General features: G+C 36.2%; 1 protein-coding gene across 7 annotated transcripts in view; it reads right to left on the bottom strand.

Moving 5' to 3' along the window:
- Window positions 1–2,040: 2,040 nt before the first annotated feature.
- Rgs7 (regulator of G-protein signaling 7) overlaps window positions 2,041–24,035 on the bottom strand; it is a gene marked incomplete at its 5' end in the record, with an annotated part of 458,438 nt that continues 436,443 nt past the window's right edge. For 2 of the 7 annotated variants that reach the window (XM_013520541.1, XM_013520556.1), the window contains 4 exon segments: window positions 2,041–2,742; window positions 18,751–18,831; window positions 19,703–19,756; window positions 21,323–21,412. In XM_013520541.1, coding sequence (XP_013375995.1) covers window positions 18,757–18,831; window positions 19,703–19,756; window positions 21,323–21,412 — 219 coding nt within the window. In that variant the 3' untranslated portion in view covers window positions 2,041–2,742; window positions 18,751–18,756. 7 annotated transcript variants of the gene reach the window in all.

Genomic DNA, 24,035 nt, shown 5'->3' with positions numbered 1-24,035 from the left:
CTTGAAACCAGAAGCTTGAGTAAACTCTTTAGGTAGGACTTCCTGACGCGGAGACACTTAGCGGAGGGTTTCCTTTTCTGCTGCCTTTAGCCATTCTTTTGCCCTTTGTTTCTGCATGAATCCATTATTTGGGATGGCAAATTAGGATGCATGGCTAAGGAGTGACAACTCGAGAAAGACAGCCAGCCATCTCTGTGCAAGGCTCATTGCTTAAACACCATATTTTTTAATAGGTCTATTATTTTCCTTCAAATAATGTGTTTATTAAGTAGACCTTAATGTAGCTTCAGTGTTGGTTGTGCCAGCCTGTTGTGAAGTATATTAACTTAATTAGCATTTAAGTATTTTTTTAAAAAGCCATAAGGATATAGTTAAACCTTTCTTCAACTGTTTACAGTATTTAGATTATAGCCTGTATATAAAATTCTCCAATAAAGACTCTTGCATTTTGTGTGTTTTATTAAAACTAGCTACTAGACTTCACTGCTGACTGCTCACTGCTGTTGGTAAAATTTTTCAGAGTGTAAATTTACCTATACTAATTAAAAAGCATTAATATCTTGATTGTATTTTTTAATACCCAATTTCTTCAATATCTAGGTATAAACATAAGTGAGGAGGTCAGGCCTGTGCCCTGGCTAGGTAACCCTCTGTGTGACTGACCCAGTGCTTTTAAGTCAAGTTTCTTACCTAGGATCTGTGGAGTAGCTCTAGTTTAGTCTGTGAATGTCCTCACACTCAGAACAAACATTTCCTATGTGAGGGCATATGTGGATTTTCATGTAACTTTTTACCAAAAGTTACTGGGTAGGTTGAGTGTACTGTGTCCTGTTGTCAGATTGCCTGGATTTAAAACATGCTACTCCAAAATATGGCATCCTGGAAGGTCAAACATTTTAAGCTGAAGGAATTTGAGAAATGGCAGGTAAGAAAGATTCTGACTTTCTCTAGAAGCAGGTCCTAAGACCCTCCTATGAGAGGTGCCCTCCCTGGACCTGCAGAAAAGGAGCATCCTTATATCTGAACATAGAGGGATAGTGAGAGGAGTATGGACAATCTGTCTATAACATATTTCCCTCAGTTTCCCACCCTGAGCTCACATTTCTCTCTGTTGAATCTGGGATAAAACATTCAGGTTTAATCATTTTGTTTAGATCTCCCTTTGGTTATGAAGTCTCCCACCAAAGAAAACTTCTGTCAAGTAAATTACTATGCTTCTCTTTTTGCAAATCTTTTGTTGCTGTTTGTTTTTATGTCATGCTGGGGATCAAACTCAGGCCCCCACACATGCAGTGCAAGCACTCCGCTACTTAGCCACACGCCAGGACCTATGAATCTGTCTTTTATAACGGAGTTCTAGTTGTGAAACTAGAAGGGTAGAGGAAAATATTTTTTTTTCTTCTATGATCTTAACTTACTACTTGGCTGTGTGGTTTCAAATAAGTTAATTAACCCTTCTCTTCTTTTTTCTCAAAATCACAGAAATGAACTTAGCAGAGTGCAATGAGGATAAAAGTGTGAGGATTTTATGGGCATGTGAAGTCCATCATGCAGTGACAGGTGTTTAGTCAGTATTCACTAAATGTCAGCAACATCCTATTCCTGAAGGAAATTATAAATACCAGAAAGTTAAGCAACACTGACCTTAGGTATTTTTAGAATTGTACTTTAAAGAAAAAGAATCAGGTGCGGAGCTGTGAAGTCATACCCAGGCCTAATTCTAACAAAATATTCATTAGCAAAATATAGATATACATATTCAATACAAGGCAGAAAGGCCTCCCTGTATAGCCAAAAATGTAGATGGTCACATTTTTGTTGTCCACGAATAGGAGGTAAAAGGTCCACCCGGCCCCAGCTTGGCTCCCAAGAGAAATACTTTCAATGTGCTCGTCCCGGCTGAGGAACCATCCACACCCAACTTGAAACACTGACACAAATTTCAGGGTGACAGTCCAATTTGGAACTCTATGACTATGACTGTTTTTCTCATCATTTTCTTTTACATTTACTGTGGATGACAAAAGCTACAAAAGCAAGGAGATTCTGCATCTTTTAATGAAAGATAAAACAACAATATAAACATACACAAATTTACAGAGAAGGGATCAAGTTTAATACATTTGGAGTAAAAGGTGTTTCTTATTTAAATATGGTATAAAAATAAATGCAAGAAACATTAACCGAGAATATACAGACAAGAGACAAAGACGTGAGCTTGTTTCGGACTGTGAAAATACCAGCGAAGTGGAACTTTCTGTGCTAATTTATTGTTTAATACACGTGAAGCCATATGTATATATATTGATATATGCTGTTTTTTCTTTTACAGTTCTTCCAGTTTGTGATTGATTGAATTATCAGTAAACAGTGTGTCTAGCAGAAGCTTTAAGAGAGAGGGGGAAAAAAAGGTTTTACTTCACTTGAACTTGTTAAAAAGGAAAAGACAACAGATCCAGATTAGGAGGAGAAAGGAAGAGGAAGCGAGCAGACAACAGTTTGAAATGGAGGCATTGAGATGGCAAAGAGTCCCTTGGAGATGGCGATGCTAAATGTACACACAAAAAGAACAAGTCAGGTCCTCCGTTCATGCAACATCTTGGTCTAATGTCCTCTGCTCCAGGTTACATCAAAGAGCTACAGAGTATATGCCACGATGCCAGTCTGCTTCCATGCTACAAGGTGATCCTTTTAGTAAGACTGAACAAGGCTTGTTAACCTCTTAGATGTGACAGTTTTCCCCTGAGAAAAAATATAGAACAAACAAACAAAAAGAGAATATGATCACTGCTAACTTGCTTTCTAGCAGCATGCATTTATTGCACATGATTTTTTGTGCAAAGATCAAAACTGAATCACCCCTCCCTCTTTTGGGTAGCTTTGGGGATTGAACCCAGGGGGGTCACACATGCTAAGCACAAACTCTATCATGGTGCTACACCCCCAGCCCCCAAAATTGAACCCTCTAAGAACATCTTAATTACAAAGCTTGTGACAAATCTTCCTCCCCCCTCCTTCCCCTGACACACCAAACAGAATGACCCTCCTTCCCTCTACCCAGCCTCCCCCAGTCATAGCCTCCCCACTGCAAACAGACTGATGGTTTCACAGCACAGATCAGCAAATCATAACACATGTCCATAAACGTTCCATCCAGGCTTAGCAATGAGGTAACACCTAGGTTCCCAATTAGTTAGAAACACATCACAGTAATCTTAATAAGGTACTCTGAAAGATAACAATGTGAATGCATTCTGTGAAAAAAGTGTTTCACTGAAAAATATTGAAAAATGTTGAGGGTATGATTTAATTAAATATGCATTTTTGAGGATGTAATTGGTGGCAACGTGATTCTATCCCTCATGCTGTGTCGTCAGTGGAGGAAAGAATGCCAATTATACATTTAGAGATAAAAGTCTGCGTACTCCCTACTTCAAATTATCAATATCTTTCTTTTCTTTCCTATCCTCACTTCAAGCTCAACTGCAGAAAAATCTGATATGATTGCACATATTATGCTAATACAGAGTACATATTTTTTTAGCTCTTGAAAACCAAGTTCTTCTTCATTACAAGTACCCTAAGGAATTAAGAAGTTTGACAGTTTTAAAATCCAAATACAGGCTGTTGACTAGTGCTTTCTGTTGCACCTTTCATTTTATATGTTCTAATGTAGTATAGAATTAAACTTTTTGTCTTTTTGGATGCTAAAATCATAAGGGAAAATCAATAATTTTTGAGAAATACAGTATTTTGGAAATAAAACATATCATGGCAATAGTCTTGATTTTTCCTACTTAATGTGGCTCAGAGTATGATAAAGGGATTGACGATATTGGGAGAAAAATCATGAGCCCTGTCCATTGCCCTGGTCTATTGTAGTTGATGCAACAAAAACCATAGATTGAATTATAAAGAATCAAACCTTCTTTCTCACAGGTTTAGAGGCTGGGACTCCACGATCAAGACCCTTGTGCATGGGGGTCAGTAAGCATGCTCTTCCGGTGCCCGTGTGGTACATTTTCATCATGCCCTCACATGGTGCAAGAGGCAGTGAAGCTTCTTGGGGCCTCTCATGCAAGGACACTAACCCCATTCTGAGACTTCAGCCCTCAGGACCCAATCACCTCCCAAGACCCCTCTCTACAACCATCACCCTGGGAAAGGAATTCAACATATAAGTTCTGGGGAGAACAAACACGTTGCCCATGGTAGCAACATTTTGGGCAAAGAACAATATGCTTAAGAAATGATTAATATCCATTAATTTACAATCAATAGGTTTTTTTAAATGCCACAGTTACTGATATAGCATTTTTGCTGTGGACGTGAGAACAGCAATAATAACCATGGGCCATTTCCTCCTAGCTGGCACAAAGGGGTCACAGTAGCTTTCAGCAATGGGCAGTAAAGATGCTGAAGTTTAATGAATGTATTTTCTGCTAGCCTATGCTTTCGTCATTTATCACAGGGGGAAGAACAAAAACCAAGCAGTGTGCTAATGAAAGACTCCACTTATAAACAACATATGCTTTCCTTGCCTCCATTATCTTATAAAAGAGGCCCAAGGGGGTCTGTTTAACCCTTTCACCATGTGAGGACACAATGTGAACTTGCTGCCTGTGGACCAGGAAGCAGGTCCTCAACAGATGCCAAATCGGGTGGCACCATGATCTTGAATTTGCAGGTCCCAGAACTGTGAAAACTAAATTTCTATTGTGTATAAGCCACTCAGTCTACGGTGTTTGTGTTACACCATCACTACACTAAGGCACAGTTTCCACTTATGTGCCTGTTTCTTCTTCCATAAAATGAGGATAATATGAATTTCAAAAACTTGATCTGAGAACTCATAAACCACTTACAACTTACTTTTAGAGCACCCTAGGTACTCAATTTATGTTAGCTATTACTTTATTATTGTTATTACTACTAATATTGTTACCTATATGATCTCTTAGGACACCAAGAATCAAGCTCACTGATCTTACTGAGAAAGGGAGAAAACTGCTAATGAATTGAAAGCTAAAATTATACTGCTTTTTCACCCCTAAACTGGGCAATATATTGATCAAATAATGTTGGGATTATAAAGCACTTCTCCATACTTAAAGATTATGTTGTTTCTTACACTTACTAGCTCAGTTTCTGTGCTACTAATATAACTGCATACATGTGTGCATATGTTTATTCTGAGATGCAGTAATTTATATTTTGAAAGGGTTTATGCTACTGCTATTTGTGGGATAAAGGAAAGTACTTATTGGTTGAGGCAAAAGAGTGAATTCTTACGTAGCAGACATTAGAACAAAGATACTAATATAAGAGTATTTCATTTAAAAGTGCAAATTATCATGGCTTGTTTCAGAATTTTGGGAAAAATGATTGCAATGACATAGAAAGTCACTTGAAAGTAAGTAATATTTTATTTGAGTTATGGAAACTCATGCCATCTTTATGAATTTGATAAAAAGAATCAGAGCTCTCAACTCTCATTCTACATTTTTTTTTTCAAATATGTCATGCAAAGTACTAGTACTTGGCCTGGAAATGCACTTCATTAAAAATGGGGTGTGCTATAAGTTTCACTTGACCATCTCTTGTCCCAGAAAATAATTCAAAAGCATTCTTTCCTAGAAGTTCCTAGAGAATTGCAGGCCTACAGTAAACCTTGGGGTTTGTGGTAATACAAAAGTAATAAGTGAATTCTGGAAGACCTGGAAGATTAGCTGTATCCGCAAACCGTATCTGGTTCACTTACAGGAAAGAAAAATACATAGGCCCCATTCTAGAGTAGGAAGAAACTATTGTGCACATACTATCCATTTTGAAGGCATTATATTTAAAAGAACTGACCCTTTTTTCTAGGGAAGTATATGTTGGTCCAAATTTGCATGTCAGCATTGGAGGTAGCCACTTTCAGGCACTTTTTCAGAAGGTATGTGGCATCTACCTTGACCAATCATCCTTTCATAATTTTTCCATGTTGAATAACTGGAGAAATGTTTACAGCTAAGTTCTAAAAGTCATAATACTAGCAACTAAAAGGACTAAGAAAATCCTCTATCCTCCCCAAAAGCATTTTTAAGCTAAATTGGTCACAATGCTTCAATAATTCTGTGTGAATAGTATCTATTTTTACCACATGACATTTATGTGTTAGGGATTTAAACCATTCCTGTCAGAGTCTAAAGGAAACAGATTATATAGGAAACAGATCTTTAAGGAAAAACAAACACAGTCTCTCAGGACAAACCAAAATTCAGGATGCTGTGAGCTTATGTAACATCTAATGGACAATATGCTAGAAAAAATAAGCATATAATCAGTTTCAGGACAAAATAAACCTGACACTTTACCCAGTACTTAAGTGAATACATCCTAATCTACAATACAATAATCATATAAACAAAGAGTTTTCTAGAGTCCCAATAAAATTTCACCTTCACTACACCAATTCCTTTCAATCTTAAACACTTTGAAGAGATTTTGTTATGATTGGTGGGAAAGCCCCCCAAATCAAAAATCAAAACCTATGTGCTTACTTTGAACTTTTCCAAGTAAAGTACAAAATAAGTCTTGATCTTAAAGTAGTAACAGAAAGACAACAGGGAGGTCTGAGTCAGTAGAAATAAACACGCAGGCCAGGCTCTTGGTGAGAGCCTGTGTGCCTGCCTGGGGAAGCCAGGAGACTGAAGCACTATCCACTGTCTGCCTCTGGGCACCCACGCCCACAAAGACTTAGAGAGCCTACATTTGCCTGTGTCTCTGAGCCCACATGTTTTATTACTGTCAAAAAAATACGTAGCACCCCGAACAGACTGAGCAGAAATAACGAGGTGGATTTTTAGAAGTTGGCCATGGAAGACTGACAGAGGATAGAAGGTCATCATGGAGTTTTGTTTCACAATTTAACTCCTGAACTCTTGCTATTGTCTTACAATTTCTACTTGTTTTTGGCTCACGTTATGCTTGCTGCTGACTCATAAGCACATGCTCTCAGGCCTCCTGGGCTGCAGAGGCCAGGGTGAGTGGCAATAAGAGAGCGCAAATCTTGTTATTGCCTTTCTTCTGGCCTAGGTGACCCAGCTGTCTGACCAGATGCCCAGCCTCACAGACATATAATCATGGAGGCAACGGCATGCTGTGGGCCGGAGACGGGAAGCACTCTTGTAAAAGTCTGAATAAAGGATGTACTCTGTTCTTTTGCTCTCATATTAAAAGTGCTTTGTTTCACTTATAAATGCCAAGGGCTTTGTGTAGAATTCAGAATCACTCATTTTTGGCTTCTCTGGCTTTCTAAACTGCCTGCGGCCCCTACTGTGTTCTTTGGCTGGGCTGCTTCTCTTCATGCTAAGCCCCTCTCTGTGTACACCCGTGTTCAGATCCTACTCTTCAAAGATGTCCTTCTTACCCAGGACCCTGCTGAAGCCTCCTAACTGTCCTCTCAATGCTGCAGTTCCTTTTCTGGGTTCTTCTTGCCCACGAATCTGCACTAGGCATCCACATGATGTCTTGTATAACATTTTCAGCCGCCCGGCTTGGGGAAGCAGTTGACAGCTATTAAACAGCATTAATATCATAGATGTCACCAAATAAGTACTTGATTGTTTGCACGTACTGAACTTCTTGGTTGGAAATTTTATCCTAAGGGTAAATTTTTAGAAACTTGGGCAATAAGATTTGAATATCGTGGAATGACTTACTTTTAACTTAGGGAAGAAAAGGCTTAGCAGAGTGAGGGACAAGCGTCAGGGAACACTGATCATATCCTTCATCCTAACCAACGGACTAACAGAATCTGGATCTTTCAACTGGGAAAATAGTAAGAAAGAATTGAAGCTGGGCTAGATGTTGGAAAGTTGTTCCCGGATTGAGATGAAACCAGTTCTTCTAGATAAACTTACAATGAGTTTACTGAAACACAACAAAATTGTGGAGAGTGTATATGTTCTTAGAACAGTAAAGATGAGCTCAAATGTTTGAGATTTAAGAAATAAAGAAAAAAAAGCAAGAACTCTATAAAACTGGCTGTACTTGTTTTTCAACCTGGTATTTAAATTGACAGTGAAAAAAACCATCTAGTATTAAGTACTAAAACAAGATAGTTTATGAACACATACACATTTAAATACTGACTATTAGCTTCTCTGTGGGTTAAGAAAAAAAAATAAGTAAAGCAAATACTTTCACTTCTTAGTTCAAAATATTTTCCCATAGTAAAAGTAGTACAAATTCATTAAAGAAAATGTGAAAAACATAATGATATATAAACAAAAAAGTTTTAAATATGAAAATGCATGTTTTTAAAGTTTTTGTTCTAATCAAAATGAGTTTATACTGTAAATAATATTATGGTTTATTATGACTCACATATAGATTAAATCATATTTTAACCAGGTACTTATACTATGTATGTTTCTTCTAAAATAATATTGTCATTCAAATGCAAGGCATTTAATAGGTGAGGAAATCTAGAGAGCTACAACTAACATTTAGAATATTATAAAAGAGATAAGAAAATATCAGAGTGTACTGCACCAAACAGGGGAAAGAACTGATTGCAAAACATTATTTTTACTTCTATGCACATATAGACATACATGCACACAATGTGTGTATATATATTTATAATTATACACACAAACACGTAAAATGTATTGGTCAAATAAATCAGTGTGGATGGTATCAAAAAAAGATGAAAGTCACTGGTCTAAAATCCAATTTTTAATATCTGCACAGTATTCTATCAGTAGATATGCCTTGATATATTTCAGAATTCAAAACTGTTGCATATTCAAAGTGTGTTCTCCATGTGCAATGAAGACAGAATGATGCAATGAATATTCTTGTACCTGTGGGAACATCTGGATTTTCTTAGGATTAATTTACTAGAAGTTGTATTATTTATTGAAAGAAATTTTTGAGGCTTTTGGCATATTCTGTCAAATTAATTCTATTCCAGAAAAGTGACAGTCATTTTATACCACCAGGAACAGTGTACAAAATTACTTATTTTCTTATCCCTTTTGTAACGTTTGATACTATTTTAAAAGAAAACTAACCTTTTTGGAGGAACAAGTTATTGTATTGTTTTCCGAATTTAACGTGGCTATTAACAATAATAGCTTTTTGTTTTCTCATATACTAATAGGCTATTTGCATTTTTTCTGTTAAGCCCTTTGCTAAGTTTTCAATGGCATGTTGTTCTTCTGATTATTTGTAAAGTACTTCTTGTATAAACTCTATTCAATCTTTATCTGTCATGGACATGCGCATTCACATTTTTTAAAAAGGGTTTACCAGGTTTGAGGACGGGAGCTTGCTTTAAACAAAGGCTCTTGGACTAAGTAAGGCATGCAGCAGTCTTTCATGGGATCTCTGTGGATGAGACAGAGAGAGATGCAGTTCATAACTAAGTAACCAGCTATCTTCAAGGCACACTAATTATCAGCGTAGGACTCCTCCCTGCTCTTATGGCATGTTAATTCATAATGTAAATGATTAAAATAATGGAATTCTGATAAAATGCATGCATGATGCGAATCTGATTATCTCTGTTAAAGGCCTGGGTAGCAAAGTGATACTCCAAATGTTTATGCAAAACTATAAAGACGAGCTGTGAAATACAACTACATGACAAAATTTAGTGGAAAGAAGGGTAAAAAAAAAAATCAAATTTGTACTAAAAGACACACAAAAAAGACAGTAAACAGAAAACCTAAAAATGAAAAAAACAAGACTGGAAAAATGCAGTCACAGTGCATGAGAAGAAAATGTAATGCTTTTTAAAAAATGTTAAGCCCCATAATTGCACATGTTAGTATGGGTGGAGGCTACGGCAGGGAAGCCAGTGCAGTTTTCAGGCCAGATTGTAAAAGGTATGGGACACACAGTCAGGGAAGCGATATTCCCACTCTAGGCAGCTGGGGCACATCACTGTGTTCAGTTATGATTTATGACAACTACTGATGGACAAGTTTAGGAGATGAGCAACGAAGATGGTGAAGCTATAGCAAATTCTTAAATGAGAAAACCTTAGAAGCTCATTTTTTCAATGAAAACTGACTCAAATTTAATCTGATAGCCATTTTTAAGCTACTTTTATAAAGTATTTTAAAGTGGTCAGCTTAGTTTTCATAAAAATATTTTTTTCATACTCAAATTTCAATAGCTTATATGTATATTTTAATAAACTGTAGAAATGCATAAATATGATTTATGCAAGCCAACCAAAAGTTGCAGAACTTTGGGGCCATAACAAGAGCATGGTGGTTTAGCTGTGACATGGGGAGTGTCTTGACATTCATAGGGGAGAGAAGGAAGAGCATTGGTTAGTCTACGGCAGAGGGTTTCAAAGCGTGGTCTGAAAATCAGCTGCATCAGCATCACAGAGAATTAATTTAAAGTGAAATTTTTTGACCCCACCAGAAAATAAAGGATTTAATTAGACTTTCTGGAAGGCAGGACCTAACAATCTGTGAAAAAACCTTCCATGTGACACTGATGCACCTAAAATAAGAAGTACTGATATTTGGTACAGAGCTGTCAGGTCAGAGGACTTCCAGCTACGTTGTGATACTTATACTGCATTGTTCGTGAGATAATTGTGACCAATGGTGGGGAGAAAATGATCTAATTCACTTTAATTGGACAGAACCTGCGTTTCCCAAGTTCCTGGTGATTTTGACATATGGATAGTTGAAACATTTAGAAAAATAGTGAACTAAAGATGTTAACTAAGGAAAATAAAAGAAAATGTGTGTGTGTGTGTGTGTGTGTGTGTGTGTGCGCTGCTGTAAATCACACACCTTCAAGTAATTATCAATAAATTAGTAGAAGCTGGGGATATAGCTCAGTGGGACAAGTGCCTGCCTGGCAAGTACAAGGTCCTGAGTTCAATTCGTGTTACAAAACAATAGACAATTCTGAAAATAGAGGAAGAATTTCTTAAAAATAGAGCAGACTGCCTATGCTAAGGGTATTGTATCTCTAGAACTGAGGAGCTAACAAACGCTGGATATCATTTGACCTCGAGTCTATAGGAAAGACCTATGCAATAGTCAGAGATGGGGCCAGAAGAACAGAAGTCTTTTAAGTTCCTTTTCGATTCTGAGATGCCAAAAATTACATCATTCTCAACATGAAAGTACCCCGAAGATTAAATTTTAAAGTTAGAAAAGGGAAAGACTTCGTAATCTTTTCTTTCTGGTATTAGCGTATGTTCTTGTTAGATACAGTACTACATATATTTGAACTGAACATTCTTATTAATAGGTGATTGCTAGCCCCCTTCATAGTAACTGAGCCTACCATGTCACTTTTAAATCTGTGATGAAATAGTGAAAAGAAAAAGATCTGTAGTGCTAAGATGAAGTCTGTATGACTTGCAGAAGTTAAACAAATAAGACTGGAATAGTTTTTTTTCCCTGCAGAAATAATACAGTAGTGTAGAGACTGTACTTTGCAGGTTCAGTTAGTGCCACTGCCTATTTAGTATTGGTCTGTATTGTTCTAAATTATAGATATAATTAATGGTTTAGGATTGTCCAGTGTTTGCTCCTATTACTCTCCTGGCCACTGGAAAACAATGACAAACAGGCATCAAGATGTGTTTCACAGTGCAGAGGACAAGTACTTTTGCCTAATTTGGGCTGGCTACATAGTCTGCCAAAGGCATATGAAGAATGAAGTGCCTGTTGATATGCACATAAAACAGCCATGCTCAGAAATGAATGCAATTTAGAGAAAGAGGCCTTCGTTCTGCTAGTTTAAATTGTCTATGCTAGTGTTATTGCTTGTAAGTATTAGCACAGATTATGGAAACGTAAGAAAATGCATTTAAAGCTTTTCATCAATATAAGACTAGCTTTCTTTTCTGAAAAAATTCCTTCAGAAAGGAATGCTGATGAACATGCGTGTTCCTACATGTGGCTGTAGAATAAGTAAGGAAAAATGAGAAATTGGTACCTTGGTGATGCTATACATCTGCCTACTAAGTGACCTCATAGCGACAAATCATATATGACTCTATTATTAGTGGAAATTAAATACAATACCATAAGAAGTCAAATTTTTATCTATGTAAGGTCTATAGATGTTTTCCTGGCTATACGAAACAACTTTATAAAAAAGAATATGCAAATGCTTTGCTCTTAGACCACTGATGAACTTGTTCAGCCTTATTAATTCTGTTCACTAGAATTTAACTCAATGAGGTCACTGAGATTGACTTGCTGTCTTCAAAGTACTTTACCAAATGTCATAATATAAAGTACATAAGTGCACACAAACATTCCCATGTCTTTTGCTGTTGCTATTTTGTATATTAATAGGATATTCAGATTACATTTGAAAAAACAATTCAAGTATCTTCAAAGAAAATCAAAGTGATAATGAAAATAATGTATTAACAGTTGAGTAAGATAACCCTAAGATCTCTAAGTGAGGCAATTTGAGGTTTATTTTTTTGCTGTCTTCCAGTAAGCTTGGCTTTAAAATGTTCTATTACTATTATTGGTACTCCAAGTCTTCCTCCGTTACTTCTACTTCACCATCCAAGATTTTGTTATCATCTAATGTGCATTTCACTAGAGAAGCTGTTAAAGCTGCCAAATCATCCTCCTATCACTAGATACTCCGACTTCTTCTCCACTGCCACCTGCTGCAGAGCTGAAGAAAGCCCATGCATAAATCCAGAACACGGGAGATCTTGATCGCTTTCTGTGCAGGAAACCTCCACAGTAGTCTTTGCCTAAATTTGTTGAGTCTTTCAACCCTCTTTCTAGCTTTGCTTTTGTACTCTCCCCTGCAAGATCCGTTTCCTCCAGCCAGTTAGTGAGCAGGTCTCCTGATTAAGCCTCAACTCTTGTTCACTCTGCCTCCCGTGTTTTCTTAAGGAAAAGTATCACATTTCATTAAGGATGCTAGTGGGAAGCTAGTTGTTGCACTGGGTAGTTAGGTTTCATGAGAAGAGAGGACAAAGTTACAAGCATCTCCAAAATAATAATTTTGGTTTGCATCTGTTCCTTTTACAAAGTATAAGATTCATAAGTGCAGGGATTATGTCTTATTTTCTATATATTTTCAGATATAGAACAAAGTGCCCTGACACACAGTGGGGATGCAATAACTATTTTTATTGGATAAAAGAACCTGGTAGTATCTGCACACATGGTACTATTGTGATATAAATTTGTCACAGAGTCTCCAGGATGGTCTCTAGCTGAGGTCTCAGCTGTCACCACAAACCTTGGGCTACATGTTGATTAGAACAGTATTGTGAAAAATATTGTTGACTTCTGCCTCTAGCATATGTAGCAGCAAAGGGGACATACACACTGGGGCCTGTCTGCTCACAAGTCACATCAGCATTCCCTAGGAACCCCCAGGGTTCACTGGGTGCTGTATGACCAACAGTCACTACACAATTCCCAGCTTATAAAGTGAGAGTGGGATTTAAGAACTAACGATGCTACCAGAAGAAAATAAAGACATATTGTGTGAAGTAAACTGGACTACATGGTCTGATACATTTCACACCAATCGATTTACATCATGCTTCAGGGAAACTAAAATTGTTTTCTCAGGCCAGTTATCACAACACAGCCAGTTGCAAAAAATAAGATGAATAGCCACATCTGCCAACAACACAATGATAAATGCGATGGGTTTTGAGTCCATAACAGAGAAGGAGAAAATAATTCATTTTTGGTCAGACTCAACATTTTGTTTTTGCTGGTAATATCTACTGGTGGGAAAGTTCAATGACAAGTTCATAAATTATTCTCATTTAAGATGGCATAAGAATTTTCTAACATAGTCTGTCTATATTAATATACCTATAATTGTAATTGAAATAATGGATAGCATTTCACTAGGAAAGAATATGCAGAAAATCTTGCTTAAGGTGAATTCACAGGGACATAGATATAAAATCAAAACCTCCATTCTCATAGTTTTTAACATGCTTGTCTGCTATGATAAATATTTATATGAAGCAGACAATCTGCCATGATAGTGGGTGCTTGTGTATATTGAGTATCTGACTTGCTACCTGGAGGTCTTACTATGCTGCAACTTCATGAGCATGAATACAATGTAAAAATGACCTTTCCAAACACTTAACTGTTTGTTTCTATTTAACTGCCATAGAAATTGATATCATAAACATTGAAAGTCATGACAGACAGACTGTATTTTTGTTTTATTTTGTTTTGTTTGTGGTGCTGGGGATGGAACCAAGGCCTCACGTATGCTAAGCAAGAGCTGTACTACTGAGCTTCAGCCCCCAAACTAAATACATGTTGATGAATGCCTAAAGACTTAGCATATGGTATATGAAGCAATGATGTAATTATAACGTGTGAATTGAACCCTCGGTTACAGGTAATGTCTTTTACTGGTATTATTCATGTTGAGCAAATTCCACAGCAACAATATATGTGCGTTATTCCTAGGGTTCCAGTGGCTGAACAGAGTGGCTCACAGTTTGCAATGTTGGTGGCTGTTTCACAGTAGAGTTTACATTTAATAAAAACCAAGTGAAAAATCATTTAACCAGGGACTAGAAACAATTCCTAATGTGTTTGACAGTAACTTCAAAAACAAGCTAAGCTTCTCAGAAACTGATTATGAGTCTTCACGATTAAGGATCAGTTGGCAGGAGAGGACTGTCATGAATATCTATCACGAGTGGTTTTGGAAATTAGGAAAACAAAGTCTGATTCCCACTGCAGAGAGTAAGTTATTTTCCCCTCTGAGATATGCTCATGTGTGGGGTAAAACTAAAGATAAAGGAGAGAGAAAAATAGATAAAGGCATATCTCTTCCCTTATAAGTTTGAATTACACTTAACTAAGAAATTCAGTTTTATGAATATATTACAAGAAGAAAATAAGTATTTAACCTGAACAGTATTTACATAATCAACCTATAGCAGCAATAATAAATAAAGGACAGCTTAAATGTCCAGCAGTAGAGGATTAGAAAAATACATTATGCATATAGATATGCAAAGGAATTTTGTGTGGTTAAAAAGTAGAGTCATGTAGAAGAATATGAAATTGGAAAACACTTAAATTGCATTTTAAATGAGTTAAGTGTGTTTCAAACCTCATATACTGTTATCTTATTTTTAAAATATTTACATATATTTGTAAAAAGTGCTAGTTGGAGCCATGTCTAACTAGAGAGATTATAGATGGAAAAACTGAGGTTCAGCAGCTTAAATTATTTTTAAAATTCACAGTGTAAGAAAGTATAAAACTTGTGCTCGCTTCATCAGCACACACACTAAAAAAAGAAAGCGTAAAAATAGATCTCACACCTACATGTGAACACATCACACTCCCAGGACTTTGCTCATTTTATCACACTTTTCTACTGATGGAAAATCTGCATAAGGCTATATGAACTGGTAACTCCATTATGAGTTTGGATAAAGAACTTAATTTGCTTTAATCAAAACAACATGGTAAAGAACTCAGTTTTATATCTTTCTCATTTTTAATACTTTAAAAAAGTTACATGGGTCATATTTGTATTTCTCCTATTATTAGGGTTAAATACAGATTTAATGCTGGAAGAGCAAACCTCATCCTGCCCTTAATCTTTAGTGAAGTAGGGCTGGAGGTTTAGCTAAGTGGTACTGAACTCCCCAACAAGTGCAAGGCCCTAAATTCCACTCCCAGATTGAAAAGAAACCGAAACAACAACAACAAACAAACCTCTCCTGAAGTCTCCACCACTTCTAGTAATTACACTGTAGTGTCTGGAAGATAACTGAAAACCTCAAATCACTTTAATTTAAGTATCAGCAGAAGGGACGCTACAGCCAAGAAAACTATATTAGCATTTTTTACTGAATCTTCTAAAGAAAGATTTTGCAGATAATTGTCTGTAGAAAAAGGATAAAACTATTCCCCAAAAGAGGTTAGAATTTCTGGGACTTCAACAATAATATTCTCTACTATTCATTTCTACTTTTGTAGCCCCAATTCAGGCTGATTTATTTTCCTGCACACAAACTAAGGAGAGGAGGTGAGTCATAAAGTTGGCACTTGATTTATAAATCTTGACTAAAGTCATAGGTGATCAATCCTACTACACTATTTCCCCTTATTTCTCTCTGTTCCTTTATAAGATTAGTGTGGCACACAGAGGTTGTGATGATAGTCTAACCAATGGAGAAATGGTACTGGATTTGGTGGTGATAAGAGAGGAAGAAAACTATTGTCACAATTAGTAAATCATATAAACTTTGTCAAAACATGAAGACATCAACCTAATACAAATAACACAAATAACCTAGTACAAAAAAAATTAAAGGCATGAAAAGTCATAGTAATCTTTGAAGGACAGACCTTAAGAGACTTGTGAAATGGCAAGGAAAATAAAGACATAAAATAATAAGTCACAGGAAATTAGATTTTTTTTTTTTGAGTCAGCAGCCAAGGTGAAGGCATTATATAAATGTGAGTTATTCTTATCCCACCTGTTTTAGACATAGTGGAAAGAATAAAAGTAATCTACAGAGAGTAACCGATTTAAAGTAAGAAAATTTTGCTTCCAGTCCTGGCTCTAACACTTAAACACTGAATGATATTGGTGAAGTAGCCTCTGCTTATTTCCTTCATTTGTTCATCTATGAAAGTGAGGTAATTTCTGCCCAACTACCTCCCTCCTGGGATTGCTGTGTACATAAATAACAACAAAACAAAATCAGCAAAGAAAAATAGATGTCCTTGGAAGGTTGAAAATACTATGCAACCCACAGCTACTTGTCATAATTATGCTCTAATGTGTTTATTAATTTGAGTTACAGAAGTTCTAAAGGTGTTGGGAAGAGGTGGCTGGAAAATTTTTGGCTCTGGGATGAAACAGAAACAACTGATGCCATGTCTATTACCCAGGTTATTAAAATACTATTCAGGAAAAGGTAAATAAACTCAGTAAAATGAACATAAACTGAAATGGATTCAAGCTGAAGAAGAGGATATCACTGCTCTGCAGAATGTATCCTCTATCAGATAGAATATCAAGGATCAGCCAGGTTGTTGGTGAAAAAAGAAACAATGTGCAAACAAAATAAGTTTTGGGTCAACATCATCTCCTACAGTATGCAATTTTGGGCAAAGGATATACTTCCCCTGACCTGTCAGATATTTAACAGAAAACAGGTAAAATAATCAATATAACACCTACCTTGATGGGTCAGTGAATGGATTAATTTAAATTAGTTTAATATAAGGTGATGGTACAGAGCTCAGAACATGGTGAGTAGCCAGTGAAAGTGAGTTATCTCATTTTCCTAGTTCCCTTCGTAGGTGCATACTTGTTTATCCATATTTTCCTCATTGAGATAGAAAAATGTTTAGGATACTGTCTATCTACTAGCCTCCTTGCATCTCCCAGGGCAACTTGAAAATAGGACTCCATTAAAATGTGTATGTAAATTCCATCTTTCTCCATTTTGTCTGATTATAATATACTCACAAATTCATCTTGCATTGAAATTATTCTGCTGATCTCATAAAAGCGTCCTAGAGGATCTAGTGTATAAATATGTAGGCTGCCTGACATAGATGCTGAACCTAAAAGTCATGAAAATGTGGAGGAACATTTCAATGTATGTGTAAGTGTGTGTGTGTGTGTCTGTGTATCATATTTTTTCTTACACAATTTTAGCCTATATCTTCTTCTTTTTTAAAAATTTTGCATCTCTAGGCCTACTGAAATTCTGTTCATCCAGATAAATGATTCTCTCTATGGGAATTCTCACATTACATAGGGGTCCTCCCTCTCTACCGGAACACCAAGTAGTTTACTTTTCTCTTTACATTGTAACGTTTTCTCTAAACCATCAGCTATCTTTTCATTCGTGCTTTATACCTTGTACATGTTCCCAGGATTTAGCAAAGTATTTGGAATACCCTCGGTACTTGCACAAATTTTGATTGAAAATGTGACTGATCAGTCCAGGCTTCCCTTTATTTTCCATTAATTCTCACTTAAAGTTTGCCATGTGTGACAATGTGTACTATTCTAAGAGTTGGGAAGTGGGTCAGACTTGGGTTGGCATTCATTAGAGAGGAGATAATTCTTTTACTTCCCAATCCGATCTTCCCAGGTTGTGTTACTGTTCTAATTTTATCACAGAAAATTTCATTATAATCTCAAAAGCAATATTTTATAAGCATTACACTAGAGAGTGATTAATTTGAAATACTAATACACAGAGTACCTTGTAATATCCTACAGCTACTTTTTCCAGTAAAATTTCAGGGAATTTTTTGATATTGTCTTTATCTCTCCATGGTGACTTCAGAGACACAATTAAGAAAATTCTACATTAAAGGACGAAGATTCCAGTGGACAAAGCCACAACTTGTATGATTAATTCCTGGAATCCCTCCTTCTCTATCCCTTTAGTTCATGCAGTCACATTGAATGTTCAAAGTATATAGTGCTGTTTGAAATACTCTGTGTACAGTCACAAGGCAGTTCAAAAGGAAAATGGAGTAACATTCCCCACCCCAGAGAACCTTGAAGGAAATGGAAAGCAAAAACCGTATCTTTGTTTAATCCAGTTTGCTTATACGTTTACACACATAACTCCACTAAACTGGTCATCACAGCAAAAGCCACAACACACACACACACGCACACACACACACAGCAGCATGGAGCTAACCACACAGCTCAATGGACGATACAGACAAACTTGAGTATAAACCGAGATGTTTCTACCTCTTTTCATAACAGGTTAGTGCTGGCTCTCAGTGTTGGTGTACAGTTTTTATGGCATGGGAAAATAGGGATGTTTCTGCCCTATAAAGATAAATGTGTTGAAGGCTTTAGTTCGTGCTTACACAATGTCCAAAAGTCCCAAAGGCACTGGCACAACAACAAAACTAAATAAATAAATGGAAAAAAAACCCACAAACAAATATATATCACCAAAACACACGGCAAGGTAATAAGCAAACTCTGGCAGGAAAACTGCTCGTTTCTTAGATGACTTATGCAACAGTTATCAACACATTATTGAAAAATAAAGAATAAGAAGGCATGCTAGTGCGCCTTTAGTGGGACATTATCTCGTCACCAACCATTATTCACATAAATTCTTTGGCTTTAAACTGCTTATTAGATCATTTTCTCTGTGCAGAGGTACAAATCACAGAACCTTCTTTGTTCTTATATTTTTAAGTCTAAGGAAAGCTTAAGGGTAAGAGCGTAGAAATGCATGCATTATCGTTAATAAGAAAAAGGATACATGGAATAAAAATATAAATAATAATTGTTATACCTTTCTTTAATATATCATTATATACACTTCTTTCCAATCCTTAGTTTGACACATGTAGTTGTTCATGTGTGACATTTTTACCAATTCTACAATGGGCTGGGACAGAAAGGTAAGGCAGGAGCATGAAGTTCTGGATTTGAATAGAGGCAATACTTTGGCTTCCTTTCTTTTTCTTTTTTCTTTTTTCTTTTGCAATGCTGGGAATTGAACTAAGGGCCTCACACACGCTAGGCAACTGCTCTAGCTCTGAATGACATCCCCAGTCTGAGAATTATATTTTGCTGTTACGTAAAAAAATAATGCTAGATTAGCAATGGGGCTAGAAATAGTGAAATTGGGAAAATTTCATTTCACTTAATGATTTGTAATTCCTCCAAAAATAAAACTTACCATATTCTGTGCAATTTTCTCAAAAGATGTTCTGCGATCCATTGAGTTTCCAGACTTACATGTGTGGGTTGGGGCAGGTGAAGGAAACAAGGGAACATTTAAAAAAAAAAGAAAGCAAGAAAAACAGAGCAGAGAAAGACGGGATGATGAATGACGTGACACCAGATCCACATTCTAAGTCAGGGGTCTCATGAAGGAGAGCTGGGAAGGGAGGGTGTGTTACAGGGTATGGACTCTGTCTCCTTTGTGCTTTCATTTTTAACACCCAAAGCTCTTCTTATGGGCAAACAGAATGGTATGATCTCCAGCAAAATCAAGTTAAGCAAAAACAAGGTAGATAGGTGAGGCTTTTACGCTGATCTTTGCAAAGCCCAACCATTTGAAAATGTAGTGGCATATCTGTAGAATTTCCTCGTAATATTCTCTTAGGGCTAAATTCCTGTTGCTAACATCTTTAATTCTGTAGAGCATTGCTATACATCTTTCTGATGGTGAAAACTCCATTCAAGCTGTCCAATAATAAAGCCTCATTTGTGGTGATTGAGCACTGAAATTTGGCTAGAATTTTGTGGATTTTTCATTAATTAAAATTTAAATGTAAAAAGCCCCACATGGCTAGTGGCTTCTGCACTGGACAGTACAGCCACAGAATATCTATTTCCAGTAGCAAATGCAATGGATTAAAAAAAAAAACTCATTACCCTAAATGCATGAATTACATAAAACTATAATTTAGTCTCAGAATTTTAAGAAACTATGGATTAAACTGGGCGTGATGGTGCTTGCCTATAAAGCCAGCACTGAGGAGGGCGATGCAGGAGGATTGCCGGGAGTTCAAGGCCAGCCTGGACTACATAGTAAATTCAAGGCCAGCCTGTATTACAGAGCAAGAACCTGCCTCAAAAAGGCAAAAAGCAAAGCCAAACACCATTATAAATTATTTTAACATTAAAAGACAATGAATGATATTGATATTTTGGCTACATTTTCCATACCCTGCTAAATTGATCACATAAAGAGATATATGGACCCTGAGACTTTAACCTTTGACTATATGACATCTCTTATAATTCTCCAAAAATGTGCCTGGATACAATTTTAGGTATATAAAATTCATCATATGGATATTAAGTAATTTGTGATAAAATCCAAGTAAAAATATTCACATGGAAACATTACTACATCCTGGCAGCTGTCATTGAAAATGCGGGTCTATTTTCAGTTATGAACATACAATGTAGTGTCTAAATAAGTAAAACCTTTAAGGTTTAGACACTTTAAGGTTTTGACATTGTTCTTTTTATTCCATTGTTATATTTTGATTTTCTTTAAACTAGGTTTACAAGATTAACCAGAAACATGAAAAGAACATCTAATAAACGTTGTAAAGCATGAACATCTGCAGAAACAAACAAAAAGCAAAAATAATATAATAAGCAACCAACCAACAAAAACAAATGGTTTAAATGGCTCTTATAAAATGAAATGTGTGTGGGGAGATTTTGGAGTATGTTCACTTACCGTTTATTCAGTACCCCGGGCCCAGCCTCAGTAATTAATCTACATAATTTTAACTGAGAACTAGGTAAAAACAAAAAAAAGGTCACAAAGAACCAATACCTTTTTCTTTGCCTGTAGAAGTTCCTGATAGGCACTGGATCTTATAAAACGTGGGTACGAATCACTTTTCATCAATTTGTAAATATGCTCCTAAAAAGAAATAATGGTTAAGATGCTGTTATTACTTCTCAAGAAAAGTACTATGATAAGAATACCACATGTGGTGAAAGAACAAGCTCAAGAGCAGCTAAAAATAGTAATGCTGCTGTTGATGAGAATACCTTGTGTTTACATGACAGTTGGATCGTCCAGTTCGTTATTTTATTTATGGATCAATGTTTAAACTGTTTGGGAGCTACTTAGGAGGAAAATCACATCCAGTCATTTTAAAAAATGGAATTTGGTTTTATTGGGATGTTATGAAATAATTTCAAATCAAGGTGTTCATTCATGTAGAACACTGGAGAATATAAATAAATCTGCTCTTTAGAAATGACTCCAGGCCAAAATGGATGACATGGAGTCAAGACTAAATAACAATTCTGGATACCTTTGGCCTCCACACTTGCTGAAAGGCACAGACAGCCCAGACAAATCATCTCCTTGGTACAAACTACATACGAAATTGTCACCCACATCCAGCCCGGGTCAGAGCTCATTCTGAAAGCAAAGTTTGTGATATTTAATTGCTAAACCCAACTTGGTATTTGTATATTTTCTTTTAAAAATTATGCAGCAATCCGGGCCTGGTGATGCACTCCTGTAACTCCAGCACTCAAGAGGCTGAGACAGGAGGATCACCATAAGTTCAAGGCCAGTCTGGACTACAGAGTGAGACCCTGTCTCAAAAAAAAAATCAAATAGATTATGTAAATATTAAATCATTCACTCCTAATAAGTCCGCAAGTTTCTGTTTATTTATTTAAGCAGTGTTGGGGATGTTACCCAGGTCCTCAAGCTTGCTAGGCAAGCATTTTACCATTGAGCTACACCTCAGCCCCTATTCTATTTTAATAATGAATGTTTGTTGAGACAGAAGTTAAAGAAAAAAGTGTATTCATTCCATTCAGTTTTGGTCTTGGGGAGATTCTGTTCTAGTTTACTGCAGCTCAGGGAAACTTAAATGCTCTTGGTCTTTCTACTCTACTGAAGTATCAGTTAATGTAACCTTATGAATATTTGGAGTATCCCAGATGTCCTAATTATTTCTTGTTTGGATAAAGCATATATTTTAGGAAATAATTCCATTTGTTTTAAGCACACCAGTAGGAATTTGAAGTGAACTGGAATCCACTCAATGACATTCAAACTTAAGGCTTAAGATCTAGCCTAAGGTTGAGCTTTAAGAACACGGTAAACTTAGTTCTGCACCAAAATTTATTTGAAAAGTGTAACAATAGTTAGTTTTGAAGTTAAACATTTTGGGATTCTGATTCTTTGTTGCTCAAGATCTACTACTTGTAAACAGTTTACATTCAGATCAACTTGTTCGTTTATCTGATTCTTAATTTTCTAACATAAAAAATAGCATTGTTGTGAGAATTAAAGGAATGATAAATACTGGAGTTTGAGGTATGTGTAGTAAGTACTTCAATATACTTGATTACATGGAGGGACACCTCCAGGTGCTGGGCTACAGTAGTTAATTTAGTCCTTACCAAATCCCAAAGAGATTGCTAGCCATTATTATATTTGAAGAAACTGAGGCATGGAGAACTGCAGTACTTGTAAAATGTCACAAGCACATTCAGATCAGAATAAAAACCATTATTTCCAGAATCTGAGTTCTTAATTTCACTTTGCATCTTTTCTCAAACAATGCCAAGCATTGCTGGTACTATGTCTTTGAAGACAGGATAAAAACATCCACAAAAACTGGAGTTAAATAATTGAGCTTAATTGAAAAAAATCCCAGCTTAAAGTCAGGTAGTAATGTTTTATGTATGAAAACATTCCTTTTCATTTTATTGAGGAACCTGTTAAACTGGACTAATTTTTGGTGTCACGGACAATAAAGCAATGTTTTGGTAAGACTTCAGGTACGGTATCCCAACATTTTCCATACTGTAGACTCTTAGAAGAAGGTTTGACATATTTATCTTGAATTAAAAGATAAATCAGAAGAGAAATGAGCAATAGGGCCTGGATGATCATCTGCTTTCTGTGTCTTTGTAAAATGCAATTATTTCTCCATACAAGACCAGAGCTTAGTTACAGGGAATGACTGTCTGGTTAGCTATTCTAACCTGTGTTAATTTTCTATGCAGCGCCTCATTGTTTTAAGCCAAAGCCAAGGAGAGATGTATTTCCCACCAAGAATGGAAATAGGAATGACATTTGTGTATATTCTTCTCTTTCATCTATATTTTATGTATAGAAATGGTGTTATTAAAACTAAGATACTTTCAGAATTAATATTCTTCTCCAAAAGAAATTGAAAATATTTTGCAGTGTGCATGTCTGCATTTAAAAGCCAACCTTTAACATATCATTAGGAAATAATATACCCCTCTTTACAAATTTATTTCTCCATAGCACTAAGGTTTTTCTCAGAAAAGAAATTGTAATTGTTTCTAAGAAAGTAATTAAGGCTCTGTTTGAGAAAAGAACACTGAAAATTTGTCTTAGAGACTTAAAATATATTTCCTTTATTATTTCCATACATTTAAAAACTTAAGGGGCTGGGGATTTAGCTCAGCGGCAAAGCGCCTGCCTGGCAAGTGCAAGGTCGTGAGTTCGGTTCCCGGTACCGGAGAAAAACCAAAAAAATAAA

Source organism: Chinchilla lanigera, unplaced genomic scaffold (genome assembly GCF_000276665.1).
Source record: "Chinchilla lanigera isolate Chin_1 unplaced genomic scaffold, ChiLan1.0 scaffold00005, whole genome shotgun sequence".
NCBI classification, from domain to species: domain Eukaryota; kingdom Metazoa; phylum Chordata; class Mammalia; order Rodentia; family Chinchillidae; genus Chinchilla; species Chinchilla lanigera.
The sequence above is the reverse complement of the archived record's forward strand: the minus strand, read 5'-3'. Positions and strand labels throughout refer to the sequence as shown.